We start from the raw sequence: 17325 nt of genomic DNA on the forward strand, positions 1-17325 counted from the left end.
CTGATAGATATGTTCCACAGCTTAAGGGAAACTAATTTTCCATATTCTTTTAGTGCCTAGATCTAAGCAGCCTCATATGTGCCAGTGTAATTTAACTGGCATCACCCAACTTCTCACAGGAGGATGTAATATGTCCCGAAAACATGAAGAATAAAACACTAAAACCCTTTGACTTCACGTTTGAGTTTATTTGCTATTCTCATTGCACCTGAGCTCACCCCTCATTACATCTGTATCCCCCTCAACCTCCCAAACCTGAGTTCTCACCCCTCATTACATCTGTACCCCCCTCTATCCCCCACCCCTCACCTGAGCTCTCACCCCTCCTTACATCTGTACCCCCTCTCCCCCCCCCCCACACCTGAGCTCTCACCCCTCATTACATCTGTACCCCTCTTCCCCCCCCACCTGAGCTCTCACCCCACCTTACATCTGTATCCCCCTCTTCCCCCCACCTTACATCTGTATCCCCCTCTTCCCCCCACACCTGAGCTCTCCCCCCTTCTTACATCTGTACCCCTTCTTCCCCCCCCCCACACCTGAGCTCTCACCCCCCATTACATCTGTACCTCTTCTTCCCCTTACACCTGAGCTCTCACCCCTCATTACATCTGTACCCCCCCTCTCCCCCACACCTGAGCTCTCACCCCTCATTACACCTGTACCCCTTCTTCCCCTCACACCTGAGCTCTCACCCCTCCTTACATCTGTACCCCTTCTTCCCCCCACACCTGAGCTCTCACTCCTCCTTACATCTGTACCCCCTCTTCCCCCCCACACCTGAGCTCTCACCCCCCATTACATCTGTACCCCTTCTTCCCCTCACACCTGAGCTCTCACCCCTCCTTACATCTGTACCCCTTCTTCCCCTTACACCTGAGCTCTCACCCCTCCTTACATCTGTACCCCCTCTCCCCCCCCCACACCTGAGCTCTCGCCCCTCCTTACATCTGTACCCCCTCTTCCCCCCCACACCTGAGCTCTCGCCCCTCCTTACATCTGTACCCCCTCTTCCCCCCCACACCTGAGCTCTCACCCCCCATTACATCTGTACCCCTTCTTCCCCTCACACCTGAGCTCTCACCCCTCCTTACATCTGTACCCCTTCTTCCCCTTACACCTGAGCTCTCACCCCTCCTTACATCTGTATCCCCCTCTTCCCCCCACACCTGAGCTCTCGCCCCTCCTTACATCTGTACCCCCTCTCCCCCCCCCCCACACCTGAGCTCTCGCCCCTCCTTACATCTGTACCCCCTCCCCCCCCCACACCTGAGCTCTCGCCCCTCCTTACATCTGTACCTCTTCCCCCCCCCACACCTGAGCTCTCGCCCCTCCTTACATCTGTACCTCTTCCCCCCCCCCACACCTGAGCTCTCACCCCTCCTTACATCTGTACCCCCTCTTCCCCCCCACACCTGAGCTCTCACCCCCCATTACATCTGTGTCCCTCTTCCCCCCCACACCTGAGCTCTCACCCCTCCTTACATCTGTACCCCCTCTTCCCCCCCCCCACACCTGAGCTCCACTCCTCCTTACATCTGTATACCCTCCCCCCCACCTGAGCTCTCACCCCTCCTTACATCTGTACCCCTCTTCCCCCCCCCATACCTGAGCTCTCACCCCTCCTTACATCTGTACCCCCCTCTTCCCCCCCCCCCCAGCTGAGCTCTCACCCCTCCTACATCGGTACCCCCCTCTTCCCCCCCCCACAGCTGAGCTCTCACCCCCCATTAACATCTGTACCCCTCTTCCCCCCACACCTGAGCTCTCACCCCCCATTACATCTGGTCCCCTCTTCCCCCCCACACCTGAGCTCTCCCCTCCTTACATCTGTACCCCCCTTCCCCCCCACACCTGAGCTCACTCCTCCTACATCTGTAAGGCCCCTCCTCCCCCCCAACCTGAGCTCTCACCCCTCCTTACATCTGTACCCCCTCTTTCCCCCCCAGACCTGAGCTCTCACCCCTCCTTACATCTGTACCCCCCTCTTCCCCCCCCCCAGCTGAGCTCTCACCCCTCCTTACATCTGTACCCCCCTCTTCCCCCCCCACAGCTGAGCTCTCACCCCTCCTTACATCTGTACCCCCCTCTTCCCCCCCCCCCCCTGAGCTCTCACCCCTCCTTACATCTGTACCCCCCTCTTCCCCCCCCCCCACAGCTGAGCTCTCACCCCTCCTTACATCTGTACCCCCCTCTTCCCCCCCCCCACAGCTGAGCTCTCACCCCTCCTTACATCTGTACCCCCCTCTTCCCCCCCCCCCCCCCCACCTGAGCTCTCACCCCTCCTTACATCTGTACCCCCTCTTCCCCCCCCTCACACCTGAGCTCTCACCCCTCCTTACATCTGTACCCCTCTTCCCCCCCTCACACCTGAGCTCTCACCCCTCCTTACATCTGTACCCCCTCTTCCCCCCCCACACCTGAGCTCTCACCCCTCCTTACATCTGTACCCCTCTTCCCCCCCCCCCACACCTGAGCTCTCACCCCTCCTTACAAAGCCGATATTCTCATATTACATTGTATCATTGTTTTCCTCCCTCCGACCTCTGACCTGCCACTCCCCGCACACGGCCGGTCCTCCCCCCGCTCCGCCTGTGATCAGGTTCTCCCTGCCGTTGCAAACAACGACTCCCGGGCGGGGCTGCAGTGACGACAGCCATGTATCTGCTGAAGAAACGAAACTAATGCTGGTGGGAAACTACAACTCCACACAGCCTGAGCAGAGAGGAGGAAGAGACAGCCGCCGGGAGGCTGAGAATACAAAGGAAGAGGCGCCGGAACCGGGGGACTGAGGAGACGAACCTGCCAGAGACTGCACATCAGAGGGAGAGACTGCACATCAGAGGGAGAGACTGCAACCAGCCAGAGACTGCACATCAGAGGGAGAGACTGCCAACATCCTGCTGGTAGTAGTCAATATAGTGTTGAGGAACAATAGTGTCCAAGTGACAAGCCTGGTACAACAACAACAACAACAGAGCAGTGATACATATGGGGTGCAGGACTGTGAGAGGCTAACAGCTGGGGCACAGGATATTGGCACCCGGGGCACAGTACTGAACAATGGCACTGACGGGGACTATAGGACATTGACATACTGACTGTTGGGGTGAAAATGACACTTTGTGAACAGGACAATGATACATTGACATTTTGGGATATAGGACAATGATAAACTGACACTTGGGGGATAGAACAGTGGCACACAGACACTTGAGGTACAGGACAATGACAGACTGACACTTGGGGGACAGCAGAATGATACACTGACACTTGGGGGACAGGACAATGACACACTGACACTTGGGGTACAGGACAAAGATACACTGACACTTAGGGGACATCACAATTATACACTGACACTTTGGGTACAGGACAATGATACACTGACACTTGGGGGACAGCACAATGATACACTGACACTTGGGGGACAGCACAATGATACACTGACACTTGGGGGACAGAGCAATAACACACTGACACTTGGGGTACAGGACAATGATACACTGACACTTAGGGGACAGCACAATGATACATTGACACTTGAGGATCAGGACAATGACACTGACATTTAGGGTACAGGAAAATGACACACTGATACTTGGGGGACTGGATAATGATACACTGACACTTGGGGGCAGGACAATGATACACTGACACTTGGGGGACAGGACAAAGATACACTGACACTTGGGGGACAGCACAATGATACACTGACACTTGGGGGACAGAGCAATAACACACTGACACTTGGTGTACAAGACAAAGATACACTGACACTTGGGGTACATGACAAAGCTACACTGACACTTAGGGGACAGGACAATGATACACTGACAGTTGGGGGACAGGACAATGATACACTGACACTGGGGGCAGGGCAATGATACACTGACACTTGAGGATCAGGATAATGATACATTGACACTTGGAGGACACGACAATGACACACTGACACTTGGGGGACAGGACAATGACACACTGACACTTGGGGGACAGCACAATGATACACTGACACTGGGGGACAGAACAATGTCAGGACAATGGCACAATGACACACATTTTTGGGTACGGGACAATGGTACATTGACACGGGTAAAAAATAATGACACTGTCACTGATGGCCTCTCACTGATGGCGTGCACCATATATCAGTAAATAAGCGATCTGTCAGCTGAAATATCTGTATTGATTCTCTTATGTTGTTCTAGGAGCAACGATGGACCGGTTTAGGGGTTTGGGTTCCCCCAGTCTGACAAAACTACTAGAACAGGTGGACTTGCGCTTGGCTTGTGTCACCTGCAGCAAAAAGAAGCAAGGAAACACATACATCTACCAACCCTCGAAGCACAACTGTTCTGCTCAGCTGCTCCTTGCAAAAAGCAAAGAACCTAGTAATGCAAAAGATTGGTATGAAGTGAGGCAGCGACCGTCGTACCCAGTGCCCTCCCGATATGTAGTGTGCTGGCACTACTATCCAGGAAAGGGCTGTGTCAGGCATCAGGCAAATTGCACGTTTGCTTGGTCCAAAGAAGAAGTCCTTGTTTGGTCTTTTGAGAGGACAAACAGGCTGGAAAGACACCAACTCAGGTCCATGCTACTCCCAACTTCATCGCTAACTACTGCCGATAAGGAACCCAAAAACTGGGAAGAGATTTTGAGTCATTTTGGTGGCCAATTTCAGAACATATGTGAGCAATGCTTTTACCAGAGCCCACCAAAGGTCACCCTCACTGATTTATGCCAGTGTCATCCTCGCCCAATGCCACTCCTAGCTCACATAGTCATTGACGACACTAAGAAGCAGTGCAACATTATTCGTCCTCTGCCTTCTTCACACGACATCCGCTTGTGTAGCCAAAGTTCTCGTGGATATCTTTGCCGTACAGATAACGGGCAGTGCCCACATGCCCACAGTGAGGTGGAACTTGTGGTTTGGAGAGCAGAGCAGAGCCGTGGACTCACTCGTGGTAAGATTAAGAAGAACCAACAACTGAATATGGGTTTTTACTGTCGTCTGTGCCTGGTTACTGCCAACACTCAAGAAAGTTTTGAGGTCCACTGTGCTTCTTTTGAACATGGGCGCATGATATCGACTGATTCGCTGTTGGTATGGAATCATCGCTCTCCTCCACTTGGCATGAGTCAATTTTCTCTTTGCGGAAGGTGAGTCTTATCTAAATAGACATACTGGTAGTAGCACACTCTCAGGCCAGGTCTTTACCAGTGGATTACAGATGCAGTATTTCGAAGGTGTGACTTGTGTGACCAAGGGTTTAACTGACCCAAACTCACAGCTTTATAGTTTCCGATGATGCTGGGGTGTAGACCTGGATTCCTAGAAAATGTTGTCCTTTGACATGTAAATATGGAAGGGGTTTTCCCATGAAGCAAAGTGCAAATGTGATTATTCTTTATAAAAAATATACCGTAATTTTTACCAATTGAAATTGGTGATCTCCAAGATATAGCAATTATTTCCTTAGATTGGTGCCCCCTGCTGTTTTTATTGTATGGTTCTTTGTACATCCAGTGATGGTTTTGCTCCCCAACATGCATTCTCACATAGACTGAATCTCCTTTTACAGCAGATAATCAGCCCCTAAACTAGGGCCAGTCAGTGATATAGCGGTCCAATGAGCACTCATATAGTGCATTTATGTAGCAGTTCTACTGTATGAAGATGTTCATCATACTGTATGAGGACAATCAACTAGAGATGAGCGAATCAAAGCTGACGAAGTGGAATTCGATCCGAATTTCAGGAAAAATTCGATTCTCACCGAAGCCAAATTTCCTCGCGCTTCGTAGTAACGAATTGCATTTTTTCCTAAAATGGCTGCTCCACGTGTGAGGACATGAAGCAAAGAACTCTGGGAAGGCGGGATCACCCATAATGCCATGCATGCAGCCAATCAGCAGCCAGAAAAATTCCACAGAAAAAACTAAGATAAAAACATCCTGCACGATATGATATACAAATGTGCGGATGTCCCTGGCCAATCAGCAGCCAGCCCTATAAATAGCGTCAACCATCTTAGATTCTGCCATTTACCAATGTACTTAGTGCAGAGAGAGGCGTCAGCAGGCGCTAGGGAGCGTGCTAGGAAAAACTTCATTGTGCTAAAAAAAATGATTTACAAGTGCAGGGAAAGATTATTAAAGGTGTAGGGAAAGGATAGGGAGGAATCATTCCGCAACATTTATGTAGAACAGATTTCAGTAGGGGAGGTTACAGCCTGGGTAATAGGAACAATACTAATAGGCCTATTGCACACGACCGTAGGTGTCCCGTTGCCTTATTGCGGATCTTTTTGTGGAACGGACAGATCGCGGACCAATTTAAGTGAATGGGTCCGCGATCCGCTGCGGCTGCCCCACGGTCGGTGTTCGTGCATTGCTGCCACCTCAACACTGTCACCTTGCCACTCTGTGGCCTCCTGATGCTGCTGCCACCTCCACACTATGTCACCTTGCCACTCGGTGGCCTCCTGATGCTGCTGCCACCTCCACACTCTTTCACCAGGTCACTCTGTGGTCTCCTTATGCTGCTGCCACCTCCACACTATGTCACCTTGCCACTTTGTGGTCTCCTCATGATGCTGCCACCTCCACACTATGTCACCTTGCCACTTTGTGGTCTCCTGATGCTGCCGCCACCTCCACACTCTCTCATTGTGCCACTCTGTGGCCTCCTGATGCTGCTACTGCCACTTCCACACTGTCATTGTGCCACTCTGCGGCCTCCTCATGCTGCTTCCACCTCACCACTATGTCATAGGGCCACTCTCTGGACTTCTCATGCTGTTCCCACCCTCCCCACTTTATGACTGGGCCACTATTTTGCCTTTCGGCCTGGCTGACATCATCATTTATTTGACCCTTCTTCTGATCTGTCAGAAGGAAGGAATAATGAGACGCACAACGGATCCTGTCTATGTAACAGCCGTAAGGCCTGCATGACATAGTCCCTATTTTGCATCAGAATTGGCTTATGATTTTGTAGCCAAAAGCAGAAGTGGGTACAAAACACAGAAGACATGCAAATATTCAATTCACGTGTCATCTCTATTTTGGATCTACTGTTTTTCTTTTGGGCTTCAGCAATACTGATGGATTACTGACCAAATGGTGACTGAGTAAAGGCGGATGCTTCACAGACAGGATCCGTTTTTTGGGGGTTATTGTTCTGACGGATCAGAGGAAGGGCAAAATAATCAGTGACATCGGCACAAACTTACTTCTGACACCCTCTCCACTTCGTCGGGCGCTCTACTTCTACATCTATGTGGAATCAGCTGATGGCGGTGTAAAAGGAGTGTGCTTCTTCTTGGCACTAACATCGACCTGTAAGGTTGAGTTCATGCTTGAGTTATTTGGTCAGTTTTGGCCCCGTGACTGCCCAAATAAGTGAGGTGTGCAGTGATTCTAAGAGCGACGCCTGTCATCTGCATGTCATACGGACTCACAGTATTCTTTCACCACCACAGCGACTCCCTATGCGTGTTACTGCAAGGCACAGTGTTCTACACCACTATACAGGCTCTCTGCAGCCAGGAAATAGAAGTTTTTTAACGAAATTCGCCACAAATAAATTTGTATCGAACCGAGTTGTGCTTTTCAAATCTTGTACAATCCATTTGAAGTTGTGTCTGAGACTTGATGACCTGTCCTTAGGACCTGGGGCTCCCACCATTTAGCAGAATAAAGGGCTGTGGTGCAGAAGGAAGAAGACTGTACTAATATAAACTCCATGTTGGTAGAGAGTTAGGTTGTTAATCCTTTTTGACTCAGCTGCCATTACTAGCCCAGAAGGTTTCTACTTCTTCCTCTGTTGCCTTTTAATGGTGTACTTGGTTTTCAGATTGTGATGGAATGCTTTGGTAGTCAATAACAGTATGTGTTGAGATCTTGCAATGCATATTCCACCATGTTAGTCACAGAAGAACCATAATGGGGCAAACGCTACCCCACTTATGTCAGCCACTGTGGAGGATTAGCAATGAAGTTTTGGGGAGGTCCTTCAGATTCTGTCCACATCTGAAATTCTTTGTTTAACTGTATAACTTTCATGCTTTATAGGAGAAAACACTGAATACAAATGAGCCTGGAGCATATTGTCTGACCCCATTACTGTGCCTTAAAAGGGGGTTTCCAGGAGTAGAATACTGATGACCTATACTCAGGATAGGTCATCAATATCTGATCGGTGGGTGTTCAGCTCCTGGCACCCCTGCTGATCAGCTGTTTGGAGATGCTCTGGCGATCTGGTGAGCGCTGCAGCCTCTCCCTAAGCCATTGACGTCACAACACATTCATCGGTTAACTGGCCAAGGTGCAGCTCAGTCTCATTCAAGTAAATGGGCATGGGCTGCAATGGCCAAGCAGTACTGTGTTTGGTAAGCTGTGAGCACTGCGGCCTCCTCACAAAAGTGCCACGGCCTCTTCAAACAGATGATCAGCAGGGTGCCTGGTGTTGGACCCCCACCATTCAGATATTGATGAAGACCTAAACTGAAGATAATAGAACAGAAACCCTGATACTCGCTGATATGATGCTAATGCAGTCTTCTTTTTTTCATAGCATGTATCAGGACGCATTTTGGCCCTCCAAAGCTTTTTACAACTGCCTTGGCTTTGGAAGAGCCGAAATGCGTCCCTGATACATGCTGTGAAATACAAGATTGAATTAGCATCATATCAGTCCCACGGTTTCTGTTCTACTACTTTGGTTTGTAACTGCCAGCGTGCACTGCGTCTTCTTTGAGACCGCAAATGCTGACTACATACTCCACCATATCCTGAGGATAAGTCATCAATATAGAAATCCTGGAAAACCCCTTTAAGCTTTTGCAAACAAGGAGTCCATTGTGTTTTTCTCCTGGAATTGTATCCAGTGATCTGTAAAGGGATTGTGGCTTTCTCTTTGGTTTTATGTGAAGCCCTTTGCAGTGCATCTATGGAATTGCCTGTCCGAAAGCTCACAGCCAGGAAGAGTTGCAGGAGTGGATTCTCCGGGTCAAAGTCACCAGGCGAAATAAGCAGTTGGTGGAGGAAGAGGGGCTCCAGTCTTACCAGGACCGTCTTGTTCAGGAGTATCAGCTCTACAGCAGTGAAATAGAAGTGGTGAGTTGTCCATGCTCTGTACGGTGCTGTACTTATCAGTCGCCATATTTTGTCCAGCCAACTTTATAGACACATTCCTAGAAGTTCAGGGCTTATTTTTACTTTGTCCTAATAATCTGATCTGCTAAAAGGTGATCTAAATATCCTTCTCCACTCATTACAGCTTTCCGAAAAGGTTGAAGGTGTTAAAATAACATGTAGCCATCCTCTGAAAATTCATTCCAAGGAAAAACTTGCACGAAGAACATGGGATTTCACCCTGCATTCCAAGGTATCTGTTATCTGTGAGCAGCCATTACTGTGCAATACAAATGTCTGCCTCCAGGAGCATTACTTTATCTGCTGACACATGAGGGTGGTGCATGGAACAAAGCTTATGGGTTAAGCATGTCCATAGGACCTCATTCACCCCAGAGGCCAAAGAGTGTCCTTTGGCCTGTGTCTGGGTGTTATTTGTTGGATACCCTTTTTTCTGCATGTAATATTGTAGTCAACTATGTCATTCTGTGGAAAACATATCCTGCCTATAGTGTGACATATGAAACCATATAGTGACGTACTTTGGAGGTAACCTCCCAACGTATACTTCCGATGTAGCGTGAACACATCCTGAGGTTTGCTTCATGAACTGAAATGCTGTACCCACGATAATTAAAGAGGTTGTCTAGCGGCATACTGTTGATGACCTATCCTCAGGATACATCATCAGTTCAGAGGGGGTCCGACTCCCGACACCCCTTCCCTGTTTAAAGGGGTCACAGCATTAATGTGCTATATGGACCATTTAGTACTGAAAAAACATCTACCTTGGCCCAAGCTGCTTTGCAGGTGATCAGACAACCTCACACCAGAGTGCTGATCTGTACCCATAACAACAGGTACCAAAACCCATCAGTGTCCGTTTAGTGAATACTTGTATTCCCCCTGAAATAATTCTGGAGCATCTCTGCATTATGCCGTTCCTCTGTTATTCTTCCTGGAGATGTATAAGTAAATTAACAAATGGCCATTACATTTTTCCCTTGTGAATGAGGTGTGTCCCTACACACTCTGACTTATCCAGTCAGTGTGTCGGGACACACCCCAAGGTAATGGTAGCACCTCGCTGTTAATTACATACATTTCCAGGAAGAATGACAAAGGAACAGTACAGCAGAAGCCTGGTGATAACCTCTCTGGAATGTATTTTACACTCTGTGCTGTCCGCATCTTTTTTGGCCCCATTGAAAATGAATGGGTCCACACCCGTTCTACATAATTGTGGAACGGATCTGGACCCATTCTAAGGACGTCTGAATGGACCCTTAACGTTGCCTCGATTTGCAGAGCTATCTAGGGGAATGAGGGGCTAGGGCCCCCCTACACCCTACACTGCTCTAGCGTAGTGTGTATTGAGTCCAAGTTACCCCTTCCAGCTCGGCAAGTGGAGGCCACCAGTCCTGCTCACATTTTAGGACAGTTTGCTGGCAGCCATTTTAAATTATTCCTGGAGAACCCCTTTTAAGATATTATTCACACATGAACATCAGTGATAACCATCACAGATCACAACCAGTAAATTGCTGATGGTTTCCACTTTCCAGGTAGATTTTTTTTTCTGTGACAGAAAAAAAATAATTAACTAATATGAAAGTAAAAAACATAAAGGTTTTGATGGTAAATTCTAATTACTTTAATTTAGAACCCAAAATGGTTTCCATTGTGTGCCTATGGTCTACAGTGGAGAGTAGCTCTAGTGAACTGATCTGTGTTATATGTGACAGTCCTAAGGTATAATAATTCATTCTGTAGATGCCACTCCTGCATGTTGCCTTGTTGAAGACCGATCCTGGAGCCATCTTTTCTTTGGATGCTAGTGACCATAAAAAACCCTGCCATTATGCCGGAGGTCATCGTTTCCTGGTTAAGGGATCTCGGACACAATATAAACTGTCTGTACATGTCCAGTGCTCGGCCTTTGGAGTTTTTGAGCAGTGGTTGACTCTAGATTTCGGAATTCGTCCAGTTTTGCTTCAGAAGATCTTCATGCAAGTTGGTGGTCAAGAAGAAACCCTAAGCCTCCAGAATAAAGCCTCAGATCAACGTGAAAGAGCACCGCCGTCCTCAGAGCGCTGGTATCCAGACAAGCTCCTATTCATTCCATGCAAGGAGAGGACACTAGAGGAAAAGAAACTCTTAGAAATGTACAAACCTCCCTCCATGAATCCATGTTATGTTCCAATAACCACTGATAAACAGCCACTAACGGTGGCAAACTACAAACAAATGATGCATCTTAGTCTTCTCCAAGAGGAAGCAGCGAGAGAGCAGGTGATATCCAGGTGAGATACAGTACAATGAGGTTCCACCAGTGACGGGGACCTTTTATTAACTCTTTTGTTACAGAGTCATAGCTGTAAAGAATAAAATACTGACTTTCTGCAGTCACCATTAGGGGGAGCATAGTGAAGACCGATATATAACTCCCACTAGTGTTTTTTTTGGAAAACCAGAATTTTATTACTCAACTCTATGGCTATGCAGGGGATTTTGATCTATGTGTTGGAAAAAAGTAAAACCACAAATGTTAAAGATTTCCAGGATCATAGATGTCTTCTGGAATGTTCTATATGTATGAATTGTTATATAAACTTCCACCCATTTCTACTCCCCCCATGTAAGTATCACAGCAGGTTTGGTGTTATTTTTACAGGACAAGATGTATCTCCCATAGGCTGCAAAAGTGATTCATTACAGTCTATGGGAGAAACAATTGCATGTTAGTCACTTAAAAAAATATCATACAAAATGTCCCAAAATGCCCATACATTTTTTTCCGCTGTAATGGAAAATAATATTGAGATGACCGATTCATCGCTTCACCTCCACAAACAAATTTAATAAAAAGTGATCAAGTGAGTCATATAAACCCCAAAATGGTATTGCCCCACAAAACGTGAGCCCCCACACAGCCCGTAGCCGTAAATACAAAAAATGTATGGGGGTCAAAATATGGCGATGCAGAGAATTTTATTTTTTTTCTAAAGTTTTTTTTTTTTCTAATTATTATTTTTTTTTTAACTATAAAACACAAGAAAAACTATATAAATGTGGTATTGCTGTAATCTTACTGACCCAGAGAATGAAGCTAACAGGTCAGTTTGACTGCATAGGGAACACTGTAAAATTGAAACCCATAAAACTGTCAGAATTGCTTTTTTTTTCTAATTTTTTTTTCCAGCTTACCACTATATTGCATGCAATATAAAATCGTGCCATTAAAAAGTACATCTTGTCCTGTAAAAATAAAGCCAAAATCGTACTGCTATGCGAAGTTATGGCTCTGGGACGGCAGGGAGTCCTGAAGGGGTTAAAGGACCAGGGGAATCAGGGGACGGTCAGTGTCATAGGTTCCTTCTAGATGTCATTATAAGGCAATGATTTCTGTATGTGGGTCTCCTGGATCAGCTCTAAATAATGTCACTCTTCTTAGGTTAAACTTAAAAGCCATGGTAACCTTTAAGAAGATGGTGAGTGATCAGAATGAAATGAAGTTTGCTCCTCCTGGTGAGCTCTATGCAGAGGTTCCTCTACCTTCTGGGATGACGCAAGATGCTGAAGAAGGATATTTGCTGCAGAGGTCTGTGTTGACGGCCATCATTGCTCCTTGCCCTCTGCAGAATGACAGAGTCTATGAAGTCCTCCTGGAACCCAGCATAGAGTTAGAGGGCAGTGTTGTACTGAAGATACCGGAGAGATGCTGCAAAGAGCTGTCTATTGAGCAAGATGCATCTACTCAGTTAGAGGTCCAGTTCCAGATCGATCGTCTGCCATTCTGCATTTACCATGAGGCAGTTGACCGCCTGTTGGACGAAAAGTTATTACTACCAGATCTGTCCAAATGCCAACTGCCCACCTACCAGGGGCCTATATCATGGGGCAACAAGAAACAGCAGCTGGCAATCTCTTACATTGTTGGAGCGGTGACAGGGAAAGAGCCAGTAGCCCCTCTTCTGATATATGGACCATTTGGTACTGGAAAAACATCTACCTTGGCCCAAGCTGCTTTGCAGGTGATCAAACAACCTCACGCCAGAGTGCTGATCTGTACCCATAACAACAGGTACCAAAACCCATCAGTGTCCGTTTAGTGAATACTTGTATTCCCCATGAAACAATTCTGGAGCATCTCTGCATTATGCTGTCCCTCTGTTATTCCTCCTGGAAATATAAAAGTAATGTCAATGAAATATGTCCCTACACATTCTGACTCTTCCAGTCAGTGCGTCGGGACACACCTCAAGGTAATGGTAGCACCTCTCTGTAAATTACCTACATTTCCAGGAGGAATGACAAAGGAACAGCACAGCAGAAGTCCGGTGATAACCTCTCTGGAATGTATTTTACCAACTTGTTGGAATAGTCCAGAGTATCTGCATTCCTCCACTGTAATGTTTCTTAACGTAAAACAACTTATAAAAAACCTATGGGAAATGTGCAGAAAATAATATTTTTTCTTTACTTTTCCTAGTGAAATAGGTTGCACCTATTGCACCTTGCAATCCATACTCTGGTACACCGCTGTGTATGGGAGTACGGACTCCCCTGTGACCGCACTGAGTGCTGTACAGGTCGGAGCATTGCTCCTTCTGCTTGTACCAGCGCTGCTCCGCTAAAGCCTGGCATACAGAGCTGAGCGAGCGCAGGGCAGGCGCTCACATACCACATCGCCCATCTGCTAAATGCCATCCATTTCACAAGGGAGTCGGCCAGACACATGTACAGCATGCCAGACTTGAGGAAGAGCAGAGACGCTCCTGCCTGTACAGCGCTCAATGCGGCCACAGGGGAATCCGTACTCTCATACCTAGAGGTGTATGGGAGTACAGATTGCTAAGTGCGATAAGCACCTGAACTATAGGTGCCTATTTCAGTAGGAAAAGTAAAAATTGAAATAATGAAAGAATATTGGAAATATTATTTTCTGCAAATCTCCAATAAAGTTTTTTTTAAAGTTTAGGTACACTTTAAATACTTTATTTGACATGTCCACTTTTAGGTAGAACATTTTCCACTGATGATCATCCAACTTCCACATTCATATACTGTTTTTTTTTATTTCTCTTTATAGTGCTGCCGACCTGTATATCCAAGATCATTTCCATCCATATGTTGAGATCGGCCACCCAGAAGCAACCCCCCTGAGAGTGAAATATATAAATAGCCCAATAAATAGAACCAGCCCCATAACACGTCAGTATTGCCCTCTCAGCCCTGATAAATCTACCTTTATTTCCCCGCCTCTGAGTCTCCTCGACAATTATCGCATTGTTGTGACAACTGCAGTCACATCCCGGGATCTGGATGTGCCAAGGGGTTATTTCACCCATATCCTACTGGATGAGGCAGCACAAATGATGGAGAGTGAGGCATTGATCCCATTGGCATTGGCAAACCATCACACACGTCTGGTGGTGGCTGGAGACCACATGCAGGAGACCCCACGGTTCTTTAACAGAAGAGCTGGAGAGGAGCACACCTTACTCACCCGTCTCTTCTCCCATTACCAAGGTAAAGACTGTCCAGTAGCCCAAAGAGGACGTATAATCTTCCACCAAAACTACCGTTCCGTCCCCAGCATCATCTCTTTTGTGTCACGATGCTTTTACGTCAGCCGCAACAATGCTATTGAGGCTTGTGCAGAAAAACCAATGCAACCTCCACAAGGAAGCCATGCACTGGGGCTTTTCCATTGTCATGGTCTATCTTCTTCTGTAGGAAATTCATGGGTAAATCAGTCGGAAATGTTGCAGGTTGTTGAGGTTGTCAAGGAAATTCTCCACCAGTGGCCTGAGCAGTGGGGAAAAGTGAACAGAAGTAAAATCTGCGTGGTGTCCCATGGAAGTCAGGTGCCGTGGAAAGCATTATCTCAACTTTTTCCATAACTCATCTCTTATTATAGGGCAGTATTCTAGTAGTTATATTCTTTTACATAGGAACAGTATTCTAGTAGTTATATTCTTGTACATAGGGAGTAGTATTATAGTAGTTATATTCTTATCTACTTGTACATAGGGAGTAGTATTATAGTAGTTATTTTCTTGCACATAAGAGGCAGTATTATAGTAGTTATATTTATGTATGTAGAAGGCAGTAATATAGTAGTTATATTCTTGTACATAGTAGCTATATTCTTGTTTATATACCGTATTTTTCGCCCTTTAAGACGCACCGGCCCATAAGAGGAGGAAGAGGAGGTTTTTGAGGAGGAAAATAAGAAAAAAAATATTTTGAACCAAAAGGTGTGCTTTTGGTGGGTTTTGAACTAATTGTGGTCTGTGGATGGCACTGTTATGGGGGATCTGTGGATGGCGCACTGTTATGGGGGATCTGTGGGTGACGCACTGTTATGGGGGATCTGTTGGGGGGGATCTGTGGGGGTGACCACGTTATGGGGGATCGGTGGGTGACCACTGTTATGGGGGAGCTGTGGGGACCACTGTTATGGGGATCGTGTGGATGACACTGTTATGGGGGATCTGTGTAGAGGCGGACTGTTATGGGGGATCCTGTGGGATGGACGCACTGTTATGGGGGATCTGTGGGTGACGACCTGTTAATGGTGGATCTGGGGTGACCACTGGTTGGATGGGGGATCTGTGGGGTGACAGCACTGTTATGGGGGATCTTGTGGGTGACGCACTGTTTATGGGGGATCTGTGGGTGACGCACTGTATATGGGGGATCTGTGGGTGACCACTGTATGGGGGATCTGTGGGTGACGCACTGTATGGGGGATCTGTGGGTGACACTTATGGGGGATCTGTGGTGACACTTATGGGGGATCTGTGGGTGACACTTATGGGGGATCTGTGGGTGACACTTATGGGGGATCTGTGGGTGACACTTATGGGGGATCTGTGGGTGACGCACTGTTATGGGGGATCTGTGGGTGACACTTATGGGGGATCTGTGGGTGACACTTATGGGGGATCTGTGGGTGACACTTATGGGGGATCTGTGGGTGACACTTATAGGGGATCTGTGGGTGACACTTATAGGGGATCTGTGGGTGTCTCTTATTGGGCTCTCTGGATGGCACTGTGTATGACAGTTATGGGGGGGATCTGTGGCCGACACATATATAGCATCTTATGCTATGTGTCATCCACAGATCCCCTCCATAAGTGTCCCTGTAGTGAATGACCCTCAATACACGCTGGGGGCCGGCATCTGCTTTTATAATGACAGCGGGGCCCGTGCAGTGACTGTATTCCACTACACGGGCCCCGCTCACTGTATAATCCTATGTCTAATAGTTAATTGTATGTAATCGCATAAGGAGCGCTGTGTATTACGGTACTTACAACTACAAGCGCTCGCCGCTCGGTAGGCAGAGAGGAGGGAGGAGGCAGGCCGGGAGGACGGGCGCTGGCAACGTGAGTCATACATCATGCGCCCACGCCGCCTGCTTAATTCATAAAGTGGGCGGCGTAGGCGCGTGACGTATGACTCACACTGCCAGCGCCCGTCCTCCCGGCCTGCCTCCTGCCTCCTCCCTCCTCTCTGCCTACCGAGCGGCGAGCGCTTGTAGTTTTAAGTACCGTAATACACAGCGCTCCTTATGCGATTACATACAATTAACTATTAGAGATAAGAGTATACAGTGAGCGGGGCCCGTGTAGTAGAATACAGTCACTGCACGGGCCCCGCTGTCATAAAAGCAGATGCCGGCCCCCAGACCCTCCTCCCTCACAGCTGATACACCCGCCGCGCGGCATCGCGGCAGGTGTATCATTGAAAACGCAGCAAAATCAGCAGCATTCACCGTATAAGACGCAGTGCTATTTTCCCCCCACTTTTGGGGGGGGAAAGTGCGTCTTATACGGCGAAAAATACGGTAGTAGTTTTATAGCAGTTCTATTCTTGTACATAAGGAGCAGTATTATAGTAGTCATATTCTTAGACATAGGAGGGAGTATTATAGTAGATATTTAATCTGTGATTTTTTTTATTTATTCTTTAGGTAAAGCTGATACGTCAGGAACTGCGCAAAATAAAACTGTCTGATGTCACAGTCACAAACTATGACAACATCATTGGTATGTTTTTTTTTTTTAATCAAAAGGTTTAAGTTATTAAGGCTCCATGAAACTTACAGTTCCTCTATCTTAGGCACTTAAAACCTAATTTAATAAGTAAACCATATAACCCGATGTG

The 17325-nt window shown here is 47.3% G+C and overlaps 1 protein-coding gene across 1 annotated transcript in view; it reads left to right on the forward strand.

The window, feature by feature from the left end:
* Positions 1-2614: 2614 nt before the first annotated feature.
* Positions 2615-17325, forward strand: part of HELZ2 (helicase with zinc finger 2) — a 30625-nt gene continuing 15914 nt past the window's right edge. Inside the window, exons 1-8 of the mRNA XM_044300262.1 lie at positions 2615-2906; positions 4212-5166; positions 8943-9126; positions 9290-9397; positions 10918-11447; positions 12599-13228; positions 14237-15014; positions 17132-17207. Of these exons, the coding sequence (XP_044156197.1) occupies positions 4220-5166; positions 8943-9126; positions 9290-9397; positions 10918-11447; positions 12599-13228; positions 14237-15014; positions 17132-17207 (3253 nt within the window). The 5' untranslated portion in view covers positions 2615-2906; positions 4212-4219. The remainder of the gene's footprint in view (positions 2907-4211; positions 5167-8942; positions 9127-9289; positions 9398-10917; positions 11448-12598; positions 13229-14236; positions 15015-17131; positions 17208-17325) is intronic.

This window comes from Bufo gargarizans, chromosome 6 (assembly GCF_014858855.1).
Source record: "Bufo gargarizans isolate SCDJY-AF-19 chromosome 6, ASM1485885v1, whole genome shotgun sequence".
In the NCBI taxonomy this organism is placed as follows: Eukaryota; Metazoa; Chordata; class Amphibia; order Anura; family Bufonidae; genus Bufo; species Bufo gargarizans.